Source organism: Neofelis nebulosa, chromosome 6 (assembly GCF_028018385.1).
Source record: "Neofelis nebulosa isolate mNeoNeb1 chromosome 6, mNeoNeb1.pri, whole genome shotgun sequence".
NCBI lineage: Eukaryota > Metazoa > Chordata > Mammalia > Carnivora > Felidae > Neofelis > Neofelis nebulosa.
Window position 1 is genome coordinate 146,621,092 of NC_080787.1, and position 17,780 is coordinate 146,638,871.

A 17,780-nucleotide genomic window follows, 5' to 3' on the forward strand; every position below is an offset into this window, starting at 1 on the left:
GACCTGGCTGAAGTCGGGCGCTTAACCGACTGCGCCACCCAGGCACCCCCACACATACATTTTTAAGAGTACTGAGATCAAACCATAAGAAATTGATGTTTTTAGGTAAAAATGATTAAATAAAGGCAATTTTGTATGAGCCAAGCTAATAGATTTACATAATTGAGATCAAATCATATATATGGTTTTATACTATTTCTTTACATAATAATTCACAAAGAACATTCTTCCATATCCTTAACTGTCATCAGCTATATAATTTCTGATAACCGCATCTCATTCCATCATTGGAATGTGACTTCATTTATTGAACCAAATCGCTATTGCACAGTGAGGGAATTTCCAGTTTTGCTGTTACATTTTTGGAAGTTTATAGTATTACTAAAATAAAAAAGTGCAGTGGACTTCTTTGTAGATAAATCTTTAGCACATCTCTGAATATTTCTAGAAAGAAAAGGATAAGGTGAAAGGTGGGAAACATCGCCTCCGGGAAGCATGTGCCCTCCTCACCAGTAAGAATTATCCTGAAAAGCGAACACAACTTTGTCAGTTTGGCCAAACCACATTGGTAGTCTCAAGTGGCTTCCTGTGGTTTTCATCAAATTCGTCTAATTACTCGCAGAGTTGAGTATTTCCCACCTGTGTGAACTTCTGCAGCTGTCCTTTCTGTATGCGTTCAGGCTCTTAGCTCTTTTCTGTCAGCTACACCCACAGTGTTATGTTTTTTGACATACGGAAGTCTTTTCTTGTGGGTATACAGTCAGATACCAAGAAGGTACCTACAGATGAAAAGTTAGGCGTCCGTTTCCTTTTTAGCATCCAGAAACCGTGAGCCAAATTTAATGTCCAATGGAAGTAATTCCAGCAATAATTATGCCCATTGTCACCCAATTTCTTTTTTATGTGCCTCTTTTAATGGTTCTATTAGATATGTGCCGTTTATGGTAAATTCTCCCCAAATTTCCTTGAAAGTAGATAAGGTATAAGTAGTAATCCAGTGAAGAATAATAGATATTGTAGCAGTTTCTTGTGCTACTTTCCCAACCCTTGTAAAGATTTAAAAGCAAGAAAAGATGAACTCCATTTTTTTTATTTTGCGGGTAGATGGTACAAAAAATATTTTAAATACTTTGCTTTACTTAAATTTTTTTTCTGATTATAAACTGGCTTTTGTTCCCTGTCCAAGATTTCATAGTTTGATATTTAGCTTTACTGTCTGAAAATAGTTCCTTGTATGCCATAGTTGCGGTCCATCTGGGGTGCCTCAGAATGATCAAAACATACAGACCTTCATGGGGTCTCCAGTGTTTCTGTAGGCAGCTACCCAGCCTTTTGGGTATTGTCACCTCCTGCCCCTCACCGTGGGGCATTTGACAATCTCTGCATTGAAGGTTTTTACTGTGGCTTCTGGGAACTCTGCTCCAGGATCAGCTCTGATCTGTTTCAAATTCAAATCTCCTGATGCTATGGGACCAGGGGAGACTCAACAGTGTGTATTTAACAAGTCCCCAAATAATCTTTTATGCATTTTAAGTTTGAAAGCCCCTGGCAAAGTAGCAAATATAATAAACAATTATGATGGACCTTTTCTAGATCACTAATAACAGAAAATGAACTGAAAACCCGATCTTATTTTTTTTTTTTGGCACCTGCTAAGCTTATAGAGATAGCGCCCTCTTCTGGCTCCTTGCTGTGAATGCGTTTGTGGTTTTTTTTTTAATTAAAAAAATTTTTGTTTTAAGTATGACATTTTCTTGCTTGATGTTTCAGTTTAAGAGGGGAAAGATGACAATACTAATACTATTAATACTAATATATTTCAAAGTTTAAGAATAGTTAAATGTTACCTATAAACAATCTGTTGTGACTTTCATTTTGTTGTTAGTAATGCAAAAATAAAATAATTTAGGAAGGCTGTACCTTAATATAGCCTCTGATGATGGTCTCACTTATATAACTAACCAAGACCATATTATGTTTCACTATCATGAAGGAAAAGAATTTTTATCACCCCCTCCTAGTAGTAACTGTGATTTAATTCTTCATGTGACTTTTTAGAGTTTTATTCTTCTACACGGGCAGCTCAGATATGGCCCATCTGATTGCAGGGCTATGAGAACAGCTGTCAGGACTGGCTGTGTGCGGTTGGAAAACTTGGGCCCGTGGATTAAAAGAAGTAGGTATGAGTAAATAGGGGTGACTCTATTGCAAAACTCTGCCTTTATGGCCTCTTTGTTATTTGGCTCAGGAAAGACCTTTGACCCGTGCAATTCAGCAAGTGGGGTCTGCAAGGATGATTCAATAAAGCTTCCTAGAGGTTGCAGACCAAGTGCCTAGTTCATATGCTTACGTTCACAAGAGGGTGTCTTTATGAAATCAGGTTTATTTACCAGATACATAATTTTGTATATGCTTTTGTCTTCTTTTAAAGAGGATGTGGTGTCTTACTCTCTCGAATATTTCTTTCTCACTGCTCTCCTTAAGAGGAAAGACGAAACGAACACAAGCCCACAATGGGCAGTGTGTGTCCTAGAAGTGATTTTCCCAGCTGATCGGATTGCTTGTCACGTCCCTGACAGATTTTCAGACCAGTTCTTCTAAATTAGTTAGAACAGAGACTGTCAAGTCAGATTGGATGATTACCGTATGAAGTAATGCCTTGACCTTCAAACCTTTTGTTCTGACCCAGTGTTTCTAGGTAATAGTCTTCTGGAGACAGGTTCTCGAGTTTAGTCATCTTTGATTTCATGACGCCTTTGGCTTTGTTCAGAGGAGCAATTCAAAAATGGAAGTGCTTACATTGTCCAAGGTGCTTTGAATACATCAAGTCAACCCAGATTTTTTTTTCTGTATTATATCTCAGATATCTCCCCAGGCCACTAGAGTATTCCTGCTGGTTTCTGGGTGCCAGATTTCCTACCAGGATTATTTTTGTGTCTCTGCCTCTGCCACTGTCCTTTGTGCCCTGTCTACTGCCCCTTGATGATGAGGCCACCCTAGGCAGTTTACATATTTGGTCCCGAATTGTCATGACTACCTCCCTATCTCCTTTTGGGTTTTGATCCATTGCTTTTAACATGAAGGGGAAACCATGATTAAATGGGCTAGTTATTAGGCTAGCAGTATTTTAGTTTGCTCAATACTCCCCACTCCACTGGGGGTCAGCAAACTATAGCACGTAGACCAAATGTAGCCCACCATCTGTTTATGTAAAGTTTTATTGGAACACAGCCATGCTCACTCCTTTCTGTCTGTGGCCAGCTTTGCAATACAATGGTTGAGGTTACAACAGGGATCCTATGGCTGGCAAAACCTATACTTTTTTAACCTGACCCTTTGCAGAAAGTTTGCCTCCCTCCGCTCTACATGATAGGCTGATGATGCTACCGCATTTTGGTGACCATTATTATTTTCCTGTTTATGAACAGAATGAGAAACCAAAGTGAGGGGTGCCTGGGTGGCCCAGTTGATTGAGGATCCGATTTCGGCTCAGGTCACTATCTCACAGTTCATGGGTTTGAGCCTTGCATCAGGCTTTGAGCTGACCGTGTGGACAGTGAGGAGCCCACTTTGGATTCTGTGTCTCCCTCTCTCTCTGCCCTTCCCCCTTTCTCTCTCTCTCTCTCTCTCAAAAATAAATAAATATTAAAAAAAAAAAAGAAACCAAGGTGACATCACTGAACTGAATAGGATTTCTGAATTAAGAATTCATGTGTTCATATGTTTAGACCAAATTATCGATCAGGGTAGTTTGTAGGGAGCACCCTGACAATTGGACATTGAGCTATCTCCTTATATGAATACATCTTTGGAAAGAACAGGCACATACATACTTAACTAAGGAAATCATTTTCGGGGCGCCTGGGTGGCGCAGTCGGTTAAGCGTCCGACTTCAGCCAGGTCACGATCTCGCGGTCCGTGAGTTCGAGCCCCGCATCAGGCTCTGGGCCGATGGCTCGGAGCCTGGAGCCTGTTTCCGATTCTGTGTCTCCCTCTCTCTCTGCCCCTCCCCCGTTCATGCTCTGTCTCTCTCTGTCCCAAAAATAAATTAAAAAAAAAACAAAAAACAAAAAAAAAAAAAACGTTGGAAAAAAAAAAATTAAAAAAAAAAAAAAAAAAAAGAATGAGAAACCAAAGTGAGGGGTGCCTGGGTGGCCCAGTTGATTGAGGATCCGATTTCGGCTCAGGTCACTATCTCACAGTTCATGGGTTTGAGCCTTGCATCAGGCTTTGAGCTGACCGTGTGGACAGTGAGGAGCCCACTTTGGATTCTGTGTCTCCCTCTCTCTCTGCCCTTCCCCCTTTCTCTCTCTCTCTCTCTCTCAAAAATAAATAAATATTAAAAAAAAAAAAAAGAAACCAAGGTGACATCACTGAACTGAATAGGATTTCTGAATTAAGAATTCATGTGTTCATATGTTTAGACCAAATTATCGATCAGGGTAGTTTGTAGGGAGCACCCTGACAATTGGACATTGAGCTATCTCCTTATATGAATACATCTTTGGAAAGAACAGGCACATACATACTTAACTAAGGAAATCATTTTCTATTTAATAACTGCATGTTCATTGTTTTATTGCAGTAAAATAGACATAAAATTTACCACTGTCACCATTTTTAGGTGCAGAATTCAGCATTAAGCACGTTCACAGTTTTGTGCAACCAACACCACCATCTGACTGCAGGGCTTTTTCATGTTGCAAAACCCAAACTCTCTTTCCCATTAAACACAAACCGTCCATGCTGCCCTCCCAACCAGCTCCCCGTGACCACCATTCTGCCTTCTAGTTCTATGAATTGACGACGCTAGTTGCCTCATGTAAAAGGAATCAGTATATTTGTCCTCTTGTGTCTTTCTTACTTACCATGACGTCTTCAAGGTCCATCCATGTTGTAGCACGTGTCAGACTTTTACTCCTTTTTAAGACCAAACAAAATTCCGTTGGTTATATATACTGCATTTTGTCTACCACTCATCCCAGTGGGCGTTTGGCTTGCTTCTACGTTTTGGCGATCGGGAACAGTGCTTGCTATGAACATGGGTGCGCAAATACCTGTTCAAGTTCCTGTTTTCCCTTCTTTTGTGTTTATACCCAGACGTGGTATTACTGGATCAAACAGTAATTCTATGTTTCAGTTTTTGAGGGACCACCATACTATTTTCCACAGCAGCTGCGCCATTTTATGTTCCCACTAGCAGTGCACAAAGGTTCCGGTTTCTCCCTATCCTTCTTGTGATTCTCTTTCTTTCTCTCTTTCCTTCATAATAGCCGTTCTGACAGGCATGAGGTGGTATTCCATTGTGTATTTCTTTAAGTCATTCCCTCAGTATGTATTACGTATCTTCTAGCCTGACATTTATTCCATTCTGCGTATGGATTTTTTGGATAGTTGATAGATGTATTTATTGCAAAAAAAAAAATGTATCACAATAAGGTTTGATAACACATCTTTTCATCTCCCACAATTACCATTTGCCATTGTTGTTACGGTGAGAACATTAACACTGCTCTCACAGCAACTTTGAAGTCACAACACAGTCCTATTCACTGTAGTCGCCATGGTGACTATATACTAGATTCCCAGAACTTACCTTATAACTGAAAGTGTGTACCCTTTAACCAATATCTCCCCATTTACCCTGCCTCCCACCCCTGATGACCACCATTCTACTCTCTGTCCTGAGTTTCATGTTTTTAGATTCCACATATAAGTGACATCATATAGTATTGATCTTTTTCTGTCAGACTTATCCACTTAGTATAATGGCTTCAAGGTCTATCCATGTTGTTACAAATGGCAGGATTTCTTCCTTTTTTTAGAAAAAATATTTATTTATTTTGAGAGAGGGGGAGCATGTGAGCAGGGAAGAGGGAGAGAGAGGGGGAGAGGGAAAGTCCCAAGCAGGCTCTGTGCCATCAGCATCAAGCCAGATGTGGGGCTTGAACTCATGAACTATGAGACCAGGACCTGAGCCAATATCAAGAGTTGGTTGCTTAACCGACTGAGCCACCCACGCGCCCCAGGATTTCTTCCTTCTTATGGTTGAAAATATTCTGTTTTAATATATCCTACATTTTCTTTAACTGTTCATCAGTTGAAGGACACTTAAGTTGTTTCTATGCCTTGGCTGTTGTGAACAATGTTGCAGTGAACGTGGGAGTGTAAATGTCTGTTCAGTAGTGATTTCATATCCTTTGGATATATACCCAGTGTGGGATTGCTAGGTCATATCGTAGTTCCGTTTTTAATTTTTCTGAGACACTTCTGCGCTATTTTCCATAGTGGCTGCATTGTTGTGTTTTGATTTGCATTTCCCTAATGATGAGTGATGTTGAACATCTTTTCATTTTCATGTACTCATTGGCCATTTGTATATTTTCTTGACTATTGAAGTCCTGTGCCCATTTCAAAAATTGGATCATTTTGTTTGTTTCTTTTTAAAAAAATAATTATTTATTTTGAAAGAGAGTGCACATAAGCAGGGGAGGGGCAGAGAGAGAGGGGAGGGAGGGAGGGAGGGACGGGGAGAGAGAGAGAGAGAGAGAGAGAGAGAGAATCCCAAGTAGGCTCTATGCTATCAGCATAGAGCCCAACAACTCGGGGCTTGATCCCAAGAACCGTGAGATCATGACCTGAGCTGAGATCAAGAGCCCACTTAACCGACTAAGCCACCCAAGTGCCCCTGTTTGTTTCCTGAAAAGGAAGAAGAAAGTTAGAAGACTCATGCTTCCCAATTTCAAAACTTACTACAAAGCTGCAGTGATCCAAACAATGTGACACTGGCATAAGGACAAGCAGAGAACAGTGGAATAGAATAGCCTAGAAAACCCAGAGAAAAACTCTTGCATACGTGGTCAAATGACTTTCAACAATGCTGATATCGTTCCAGGCGGAAGGGCCAGGCTTTAATAAATGGTGCTGGGAAAACTGGATACTCACATGTAAAAGAACAAAGTTGGATCCCTACCTAACACAGCACAAATGGACAACAGACCTAAAACTGTAAAGGTCGTAAAAGAAAAATATAAGGGCTTCTGGGTGGCTCAGCTGGCTAAGCATCCGACTTCAGCTCAGGTCACAATCTCACGGTTCATGAGTTCGAGCCCCGCGTCTGGCTCTGTGCTGACAGCTCAGAGCCTGGAGCTTGCTTCAGATTCTATCTCCCTCTCTCTCTGCCCCTCCCCCTTCATGCTCTGTCTCTCTCTCTCTCTCTCTCCAAAATAAATAAACATTTAAAAAAAGAAGAAGAAGAAGAAATATAGAGGGAAAGATGCCATTGGCTTTGACAATGATTTTTTTAGATGGCCCAGGCAACAGAAAAAAAAAAGGACTAATGGGACTACATCCTGATGAAAAACTTGTGCATCAAAGGACACCGTAAAGAGAGTAAGAAGGCAACCCACAGAATGGGAGAAAGTATTTGCAAAATCACATATCTGATAAAGGATTAATATCCAAATTCTTTAGAATAGAGAACTCCTGAAACCTACATTCCGTTTTTAGAGAAAATCAAGAGACCCAGGAAGGCAGTCCAAACTCTAGTCCCCACGTCTTCAAACCTAGGCCAGTTACTACCAACCTGAAGTATATCTTTGGGGAAGAGTTACTGCCCAGCGCTTGGTGATTATTGTTAATATGAAAGCCATCCAGGATTTCTGCCGACAGAATATAGGGAGCTTAAGTAAGGAGCAAAAATTATTTTCCTCTCTTGCAACTAAGCAGAAGAGTAATGTCTAGTGGCAGAAGGATACTGGATGAGAGATATTTTCTGCCAACAGGGTCATAAATCTACTGTTATTAATTTTTGTTCCCCTGGAGGCATTAGTTGCTGATTCACAGTTGTACACTTCATCTTCTTTCATATTGGGCTAGTGGCTTGGCCCCAGTGCTATTTAAACTCAAAGCTTCTCTAAGGACTAAAATATATTTAAAAATTTTTCTGGAATCCACCTCCAAAATCATTTATGACAGGATATCGTGATTCTTTATATGCTGAGGGGTTTATAGGTCAAGTTTTTTGAGACATTTTCCATTTTGCATATGTGAGCCAAAAATTGGTTTAAAACTTTATTGTTCTAGGCACTTTCTTTCCTACTAAAGAAAAAAAGTCCTAAAACACGCTGTGATTGTGCAATACCCCCTCCAACCTTTGGGCTTATTCACCTTTTCTAAAATTTAGAGGATACTCGAGCTCCAGTGTGGACCGACCATCAGGCCTGTCACATACAGTTGTACAGGTTGAATGCCGTACTAGGGAGCCACCACTAAAGGGGTACAGTTCAGGACCTCCAAAAATTGTGTGCTTATTGTGATGACTTTTCTGGAAGAATCAGCATGATGCGTTGTTCTAACAAAATCCGTATATTACGACCAATTCCTAAGGGTAGACCAAAGTGTCTTGAGGAAGGGGCACATTTGCATTGTTCCCAGGAAGGCTCCACATGGGATAGCCCCGCCTGCCTTATGCTTTGCGTCATACCTGGAATTCAGGCTGTGGGTTCCTACATAGGGCGCTGCTCCCCTCTGTGGGCACCAAAAGAGGTGGTTGTGGGCCAGGGCATCCTTCAGCTTGACGGTCTGTTAGCTCTACAGCTGGATCCCACATGGCTGTCTGGGTGTGTATAACTGTTCTAACAAAGGGCTGCTGTGGGGCCTTACAGTGTAGCAGGAGAAGTTAGGGGTGATGTCTTGCAAGAAGAATAACCCACACAGATCCCGCAGTTGAGGACGGGAGGCCACTTGGCCACCACGACAGCGTGATTTGCCGGGCTGACTGAATTACACTGGGACATTACAGAGAGTCTGCTCTGTGCCCTCTTTGCTGTGAACATGTCACCCAAGCGGGAAGAGTGTTGGGGTAGCGGGGCATGGCACCTGCCGCAGGGCCTGGGGTCCACGGTGCTGGTAGGCTGGCGGCTAGTGTGCTTGACCGGCATGACGATGGAGCCCAGCCAGGAGGGACATCCGTTCTATGGGAGTTTCTGTGAGCACGTGAAATAGGGTGCCGTACCTGTATTTATTTTTTCTTTTTTAAAGTTTATATTGAGAGAGAGTGTGTGTGTGTGGGGGGGGGGGGGGTGCACACGCACAAGTGGAAGAGGGCACAGAGAAAGGAAGAGAGAATCCGAAGCAGCTGTCAGTGCAGCACAGAGCCCCACGTGGGGCTCGAATTCATGAATCGTGAGATCACGACCTGCGAGATGAAGAGTCAGACGCTCAACCAACTGGGCCACCCAGGCGCCCCTTGCATCGAGAAGTAGTGCAGAGATGGCAGGTGATTTGTCGTAGGCACGCTCGTGCCAGCTGCAAACCTGGATTTTGCTCCAGAAACCTCGGCCGTGTTCTGTAGCTTGAATGGACCCTTCCAGCACCATATGCTCTTACTTGTGAGCAGAGCTGCATCCTCCTGATCCTTGTCCCCGTAAAAGTGTCCCTGTGGATTCTACACGATGAGTGTGAATGAGCGGATGAGTTACACGTAAGCTGAGTTGTGAAAACACGATGACCGTCTTTTCACGTGTATTTGGTCGTATGGCTCAAACGAGGAGGTAACGCTTCTTGGTAAAACAGTGCTGGTTGCCGTTGTATTTATAGCCACCCCTCCCCACCCCCGCATGACAAACCCTTTGCTGATGCCGGTGACACCAAGATGCATAAGATGGGACCCGTGTCCTCAAAGAGTCCACCGTCCAGTCAGGGAGACCGACACAGAGGTGCACCATCACAGCGCAGGCGGCAATGTTAATGAAGTGTGCAGGGCAAGCATGAAGAGGCCAGCCTGGTGAGGACAGGCACCGGATCCCGGGGAATAATCCCCTGGCAGGGGCAGAGAGCCACGTGAGCCAGGAACACGGGAGAAGCACAGTCTAGTGAGGCACCGGCATCTGGGAAATCCACCTTCACCAGGACCCACGAAGGGGACGGGTGATCCATAGGGCAGAAGGTGATCCTGGGAGGCAGGAGGGACTGAATCACAAAGGACCTCTGAGCTAGAACAAAGCTAGAATGTGTTGCTGGCTCACTGTTCTGGGGGCTGGGAGTCCAAAGTCAAGGTGTCACATTGTCGTCTTCTCTGTGTGCATGTCTCTCTCTGTGACTAAATTTTTTTCTTTTTTTTAAAATAAAGTTTGTTTATTTATTTTGAGGGAGAGAGAGAGAGAGAGTGAGGGACAGCATGGTGGGGGGGTGGTGGTGCAGAGAGCAAGGGAGAGAGAGAATCCCAAGCAGGCTCCATGCCGTCAGCGCAGAGCCTGATGCGGGGCTTGAATTCACCAACCGTGAGATCATGACCTGAGGCGAGATCAAGAGTCAGACTGAGCCCCCCAGGAGTCCCCCATTTTCCCCTTGTTTATAAGGACACCAGTCATGTTGGATTAGGCCCATCTTAATGACCTCACCTTAGCTTGATCTGCAAAGACTCTATCTCCAAATAAGGTCACAGTGGCAGGTGCTAAGGGTTAGATTCAGCATGTCTTTTCAGGGGGTACAACTCAGCCCAGAGCAGCCTTGGATGCGGTGGAGGAAGTTCATTGGCTGTCGGATCCACACGGGGCGCTGCACGCAAAGGACAGCACCTCCCCCTCTGGAGGGTGTGTTGGAGGGGAAGGGGGCAGGGCTAGGACCCAAGGGGGAGCCAAGGGGGGGCATGGAGGGCGCTGTTGGCACGCACACTGCCAGGCCCGTGCCTCCCCTCAGGGCCCTCACACCCAAGGCCAGATGTCCCAACCCACGTGCACCAGCTTTGTTTCTTGACTTAAGCAGGGTAAGATACACAGGACAAATAGAAAGCATTTCTAAAATAAGAAATCTCACCCGGCCCCTGGGGGGCTCAGTGGGTTAAGCGTCTGACTCTTGATTTCAGCTCAGGTCAGGGATCTCATGGTTTGTGGGATCGAGCCTTGCATCAGGCTCTACACTGACAGTGTGGAGCCTTCTTGGGATTCTCTCTCTCTCTCTCTCTCTCTCTCTCTCTCTCTCTCTCTCTCCCTCCCCCTCCCCCGACTCGCAGACTCGAGGTTTCTCTCTCAAAAGAAATCAATTTTCTCTCTTAAACATAAATAAATAGGGGTGCCTGGGTGGCTCAGTCTGCTAAGTGTCTGACTTTGGCTCAGGTCATGATCTCACAGTTCAAGGGTTCAAGGCCTGCCTCAGGCTCTTTGCTGCTGCTTGCTTCAGATTCTGTGTCTCCTTCTCTCTCTGCCCCTCCTCTGCTCACACTCTTTCTCACTCTCTCAAAAATAAATAAATGTAAAAGTAAATAAATAAGTAAATATTAACAAACAGTAGATAGTGCTTCTTTTTTTAAAAAAATTTTTTTTAACATTTATTTATTTTTGAGACAGAGAGAGACAGAGCATGAACAGGGGAGGGGCAGAGAGAGAGAGGGAGACACAGAATCGGAAGCAGGCTCCAGGCTCTGAGCCATCAGCCCAGAGCCCCACGCGGGGCTCGAACTCATGGACCCCGAGATCGTGACCCGAGCTGAAGTCGGACGCTTAACCGACTGAGCCACCCAGGCGCCCCTAGATAGTGCTTCTTAAGGAAGCCCCTGGTAAGAAACAACTGAAGGATGGGAGAGGAAATAAAATGGACATACACAGTGAACGGGACACAGCCCCAGGGCAGCGCTTCCCAAACTCCGGTGAACGGACTTCGGGGATGGGCCTAGGGCTCTGCATTGCCGACAAGCTTCCGGCTGTGATGCGGCGGGCCGCACTGTCCACACTTGGGGTAGCTAGGACATGGGGTGCAGCAGGTCTCAAGGGCCAAGCCTGTCCCTCTGTCTGTGTCTGTATGTCCTGTGAGCGAAGAATGAGTTTTACATTTTTGAATGGCCAGAAGAATGTTTGTATCACGTTAGAAAAAAACCATGAAATTCAAATTTCAGTGTCCATCATATCTTATCACAGCCCACTCTTCCGTATTGTGTGTGGCTGCTGTCACAGGGGCAGAGGACAGAGCCTGCGCGGAACCTGGAATACTTATTTGGTCCTTACAGAAAGGGTTTGCCGAGCCCATGGCGTGGCCGGCCAGGCCCGATGAGGCCAGCAGGGGGCAGCAGAGAGCCGTTTGTGGCCAGGCCTTCCCTGGGACCTGGGGAGGGGTATTTGGAAATGCGGTGTAGGGGGACTAAACTGAAGCTAAGGATGGAGCTCAGGGCACTAGGAGATGAGGTGGGAGTAAGTAGACAACGTCTGGGGAAGCAGGGCTGAAAGAAGTAATAAGAAGAGATGCTGCTGGGGCTGGCAGGAGACGTGGGCCCAGAGCAGGTGTGGAGGCCCAGGGATGCTGCGCGGGGCTCGGACTTTGGGCGACGGCAATACGGAGTCACTGCAGCGCTTTAGGCGGTGGAAGGACAGCACTGTTTGGGGGGCGGGGAGACTGTAACTCTGGTGCCATGGGGACGCTGTCACAACAACAATCTGGGGACAAGATGTTGAGGGTCTGCTGAGGGCGGGCAGCCGGGAAAGGAGCCAGCAGCCAGAGTGAGCGAACCAGCCAACCCACAAGAGGGCTCAGAACTCACTGTCTGTTGGGTTCTGTGTCTTTACCAGGACACCGTGGGTAAACAGCATCACTAACTTTTCTCTCTTTGCCTTGTTTTTCTCCGCTTTCATGACAACCGACCGTGTTGCAGTTGGGGTGGTTCTCTTTTCCTTCTAGCCTAGCTCTTTTCTTTCCAGTGGCTCCTGCAGATGTGGGATTTCATCCATTACTAGCACAGCTCTCAGCCTTTGGGGGCCGCCTTTCTGTTCTGCCTTGGAGAAGCATTTCCTTATTATTATTTTTTTAATATTTATTTTTGGGAGAGCGTAGGAGGGGGAGGGGCAGAGCGAGGGGACAGACAATCCAAAGCGGGCTCTGCGCTGACAGCAGACAGCCCAATGTGGGGCTCGAACTCACAAACTGCAAGATCACGACCTGAGGCGAAGTTGTAAGCTCAACCGACTGAGCCACCCGGATACCCCCAGAAGCGTTTCTTAACGGGGGATGGGGAGGGCTCACAGACTCCTTTTAGAATCTGGTGAACACCGTCATGAACCTCCCCCCAAATGTACACAACCGGGGAGACCCAAAGTCTGACCTGTGATGTCAGGGCTCATGCACTCCCTGAGGCCAGCTCCTGTTAAGGGCCCCTGCCCTGGGGGCTGCACGGCTTAGGGTCAGCTGGGCGCCAGCTGCCTGCTGGCTTTAAGGTTTGGGGCTCGACATCAGAGACGCTTGCCTTCTCCCTCCCAAGCTCCTCCCTGCCCTTCTCCATGTCTTACGGAGATGATGTGGGTACGTAAGCCTTTCTTTGGAATGGATTAAAACTTTCAGACACACAACACAGGAACTAGACAGACCTCCTAGGATGCCAGGTCCGGTGGTTCTCAGCTGTGTGTTGAGCAGCGTGAAGCCCAATGAGGAACGTCCCTGAGCAAGAGAATCTGCTAGAAGGCTTCCCAGCTGGGCAGACTAACCTCTTCCTATGCATTGGGCCAGGAAACATTGTGTTCACAGAACTATGAACATGTAGAGTTCTATTTTTGGGGACGTAATACATCATAAAATCCCCTTTATTTGAAACAAAAAGAGTACTATATCAGATGCAGTCTTATTTAGGAAATTATTAGCCTCCATAACTAGAAATAAGCAGATTACATTTTTTAACAGATTAATTTAATCTCCATAACAAGGAATGTTTAGAGGAATATAGTCATTCAATTATGAAATGTTTCCAACGGACAAATGGAAGCTTGGAAGCTTAGGACTGCTTTTCAAATTTTCCAGATTTAGAAAATCTAACCCAACGTCAACTTTTAATAAAAGCAGCCTTTCCTAGCAATTGTGGTCTCTTAGCGTGGGTGTATGTGCATGTTTTTAACAACAGCTTTAGCAGAATGTAGTTTATAGAACATACACTTCATTTGTTTTAAGTCCATAATTGTTTTTAGTCAATTTATTGATGTGACCATCACCACAATAGAAGTTTAGAGCCTTTCTTTTTTTTTTTTGTTTTTTGTTTTTAAGTTTATTTATTTATTTTTGAGGGAGAGAGAGAGAGAGAGGGAGAGAAAGAGAGTGAGTACAAGCAGGAGAGGGGCAGACAGAGAGAGGGAGACATAGAACCCAAAGCAGGCTCCAGGCTCTGAGCTGTCAGCGCAGAGTCTGACGCGGGGCTCAAACCCATGAATGGTGAGATCGTGACCTGAGCTGAAGTCGGACGCTTAACTGACTGTGCCACCCAGGCGCCCCCTAGGGCCTTTCTGTCACCCCCAAGATGGTTTTTTACTTTTTAATTGCAAGAAGTGGCATTAGAAAAATAAGAATTCTAATCGATTACTTTCTGTGTTTGCCTCCCCAAGGTTGTCTTCTTACTAATGAGTGACCTTTCCTGGTATCTCTTCCAGGCAAACACGACAGAGCTGGAGCAAAGCTCTTGCAATCTTATCAGGAACTGAGGTGAGTGCTATACCAGGCCAGACCGTCCTGGCCCCTCCAGGCCTGGAGCACCAAGGACTCGCTGAAAGAACTTCTAGATCTCTTGACTTTCAGACCTGGCTGCTTTGGAATGTGACTTTTTTTTTTTTTTTAATGATAAAGTGCCTGGAAAAGATTTAAACAGAGATATTTCTAGATTCTTATGAAAAGCCTTCTTAGCAGCTCGCAGAGCATTTTCTCACGACAGGTTTTATTGCTTACATTCTTCCAAAATGTTGTAAGGAAACGAAATATTATTTTTGATGGCATCTTAAATGAAACTCTAAACCGAGCGTTTGTTTTACGAATCACTCCTGTCTCCAACATCATGCCCAGTGCCTGACGCCTCAGACATCTGCGTAATCCAATGGAAATGGAAGTGGAGACTCTGCGAGATGCTAACTTCTTGATGCACATCCTAAACACCCAGGGTTCTTGAAGCTGGCAACAATTCACACACCTGATTGCACCGAATTTATTGAAGTGTTGCTGAAAGCTTCCCACCAGCAGCTTTTTTTTTTTTTGTGGCCCATAATGAGATTTTCCAATCTTGGGACCTCTTCATTTCTTTTACTCCCCCATCACAAACTTCTTATTACTCTCATGCTTGATTTAGTGATTTATGACATCCACGGAATTTTGGGCACTTCTGCTGGTGTGGTTTGGGCCGAGAGAACGTGCACGTCTGTATCGGACACGTGCGTGGAGTCTGGGTCCCAGAGCGGCCGGGCTCCTTTAGGCGACACGGGTGGGGCGCGAGGCCGGGACACCGGCAGCGTGGTGCTCCTTGGCCGCGTTCCGATACCGGGAAGTAATGCCCTGTCGGGAGGAGCAGATCCAGGCAGGGCTGCGGGCTCCTCTTCTAAAATGCGAGGAAGGGAAGGAAAAAAAAAAAAAAATCAGAGAACATGAACTGTAGGGTGATGGCGAGTCTTGTGTATTTGTAAGCCTAATAGTTAGATCATCCATGACCTGTTTCTTATCCCTGTGTTTTTCCTTGGCAGCAACATTTCTGTGGTTCCTCCTACCCCACCTCCTCTGAGTGAAAGCCAGTGCACCAGCAGCTCCCACAGGGTAATGTGTCTGTGCCTCCCTGGGGAAGGGGACGTGGGAGAGAAATGGAGGAAGAAAGGGGGTCTGAGAGGTTGGACCAAGACCCCCAGAGCAAAGGGATCCAATTGTGGCTGAAGCTGGCCGTGGAGGGAGGCAGAGAATAGAGGCCAGAAGGGCTGGGCCTGCCCAGTGTCTGTGTGTCCGCTATGCTTTGGGGGCCATGGGATCATCTGCATAACAGTGACTCATCTGCCTGCACCCCACAACCTCATGTATGCCCCATATCCCCGCCTATACCCCACATCCTCACCTGCACCTGTGCCCCACATCCTTGCCTGTGCCCCCTGTCCTCACCTGCACCCCACATCCCCACCTGCACCCCATGTCCTCACCTGTGCCCTGCATCCCGGCCTGTACCCCACATCCTTGGCTGCACCCCACATCCCCACCACTTTACTCTTGTCATTTTGCTGGCTGTCTTCCCTAACTGTGCACTGTGCTCTTGAGTGTGGGGTTCTGAATAGGCTGCAGTGTGTTGGGGGCCTCTGGGGGTGTAAAAAGAAAGAAATACATGTCGATTCACAGGTGTGTGATTTATACGTATGGGAGTGCCTGGGGTGTGTGTGTGTGTGTGTGTGTGTGTACTTTTGTGTGTTTTTAGACGCTAATATAAAGTAGACCAGGAGCATTTCTGTCTACAGAAATTAGTGGTGTGATCTTGGAGTTACCTGTGTTCCCACTTGGGAGGTGGAAATAATTATACTCCTCTGGCTTGTTTCTCATGGCTGGTGTGAGAAATTAACAAAATAATGTCTGTACTGGTACTTGGAAACTTTAAAGTAAAAAAAAATAAATAAATAAAAAAAAGAAACTGTAAAGTGCCATGAAAACACACGGTCTTGATTATTTTCATTATTACCATTCTGCAAATTAAAGAGAGTGACTATAGCTGTACATAGAAAGGCACATTCATATGCTAGTGAGAGAGAGAGAGTATATTCATTCTTTTTCCAGTTTCAAACTGAGACCCTGGAATGAACTTCAAAATTCTGTTGTCCAGTTTCTACTTGAGATTCTAAATCCTCCCAACTTGTTCCAGCACAGATGTATTTCCTGAATGGATGGACAGATGGATGGATGGACGGATGGATGGAACAGGGAAGGAGGGAGGGAGGGATGGAGGGAGGGACGGAGAGATGGAGTGAAGGATGAATGGAAGCAGGGAAGGAGGGATGGAGGGATAGGTGGATGGGTGGATGGAAACAGGGAAGGAGGGATGGAGGGAAGGAGGGATGGAAGGATAGATGGATGGAGGGATGGAGGGATGGATGGATGGATGGATGGAGGCATGGATGGATGGATGGATGGATGGATGGTTGGATGGATGGAAACAGAGAAGGAGGGATGGAGGGATGAGTGGATGGAGGGATAGATGGAAACAGGGAAGGAAGGAGGGATGAGTGGATGGATGGAGGGATGGATGGATGGAAACAGGGAAGGAGGGATGAGTAGATGGGTGGCTGGAAGGGTGGAGGCATGGAGGGATGGATGGAGGGGGAGACAGAGGGATGGAGGGAAGGATAGATGGAGGGGTGGATAGATGGATGGGACTTGAAGGGGAAGTGATCTCCTTTCTGTCATTTTTGCTTTTTCTTCTCTCTCCTGCTTGGAGGGGTGGAACTAACTCCTGGCTCCAGGCTGGTCCCCTGAGCCTGGTACCACCATCGGCCCCTGTGTCACTGTTATGTTGGCTGTTGTGTTGCCATCCCCTCCGCCTGAAGCTGGGGTGGGGTCATACAAGAGCAGGTTAAAGAAGCAAGAGTGTACTTGAGTGCAGTCTGAGCCAGTGAAATGTCGGTTATTATTTCCAAGAGGTAGTTGCTGTCAACGCCCCTTGCTGATGCCCCTTCTTTAGATGTGGGTGTCAAACCTCAGAGGAAAGAAGCTGAGTAAGAGGGTCCCTACCTCCTGAGAGGATAGTGCCCTCCCCTCTCCAGACATGCATGCACACACACCTGCACGCACCCGGAGCACCCCCACTCCACTCACACCTGCCAGTGTTTGGGGGTTGGCGACCTGGAGGCTGCTGGGGCAGACACGGGTCTTCAAATATAACTCTCATTCTCTCTCCTCTGTCTCTGTTTTAGTTACAGGAACTTGGTCAGTTTAAAGGATTTAATAAGTCCATGGAAAATTTGTTTCTCTCTGTTACCACCCACATGAAAAGTAAGTGGATGCCTCTGATGTGTTCCTCCCAC

The 17,780-nt window shown here is 45.8% G+C and overlaps 1 protein-coding gene and 1 long non-coding RNA gene across 12 annotated transcripts in view; one reads left to right on the forward strand and one right to left on the reverse strand.

Moving 5' to 3' along the window:
- SYTL3 (synaptotagmin like 3) overlaps window positions 1-17,780 on the forward strand; it is a 93,918-nt gene that overhangs the window by 37,237 nt on the left and 38,901 nt on the right. For 9 of the 11 annotated variants that reach the window (XM_058735789.1, XM_058735797.1, XM_058735796.1 and 6 more), the window contains 3 exons: window positions 14,400-14,451; window positions 15,474-15,543; window positions 17,670-17,748. In XM_058735789.1, coding sequence (XP_058591772.1) covers window positions 14,400-14,451; window positions 15,474-15,543; window positions 17,670-17,748 — 201 coding nt within the window. The remainder of the gene's footprint in view (window positions 1-14,399; window positions 14,452-15,473; window positions 15,544-17,669; window positions 17,749-17,780) is intronic. The other 2 variants (XM_058735798.1, XM_058735800.1) reach the window with 1 other exon arrangement.
- The window catches only part of LOC131515120 (uncharacterized), a 31,571-nt gene continuing 28,784 nt past the window's right edge, over window positions 14,994-17,780 (reverse strand). The window contains exons 2-3 of the long non-coding RNA XR_009263449.1: window positions 16,251-16,354; window positions 14,994-15,331 (exon numbers count right to left, since the gene is read on the reverse strand). This is a non-coding gene — a long non-coding RNA (uncharacterized LOC131515120). The remainder of the gene's footprint in view (window positions 15,332-16,250; window positions 16,355-17,780) is intronic.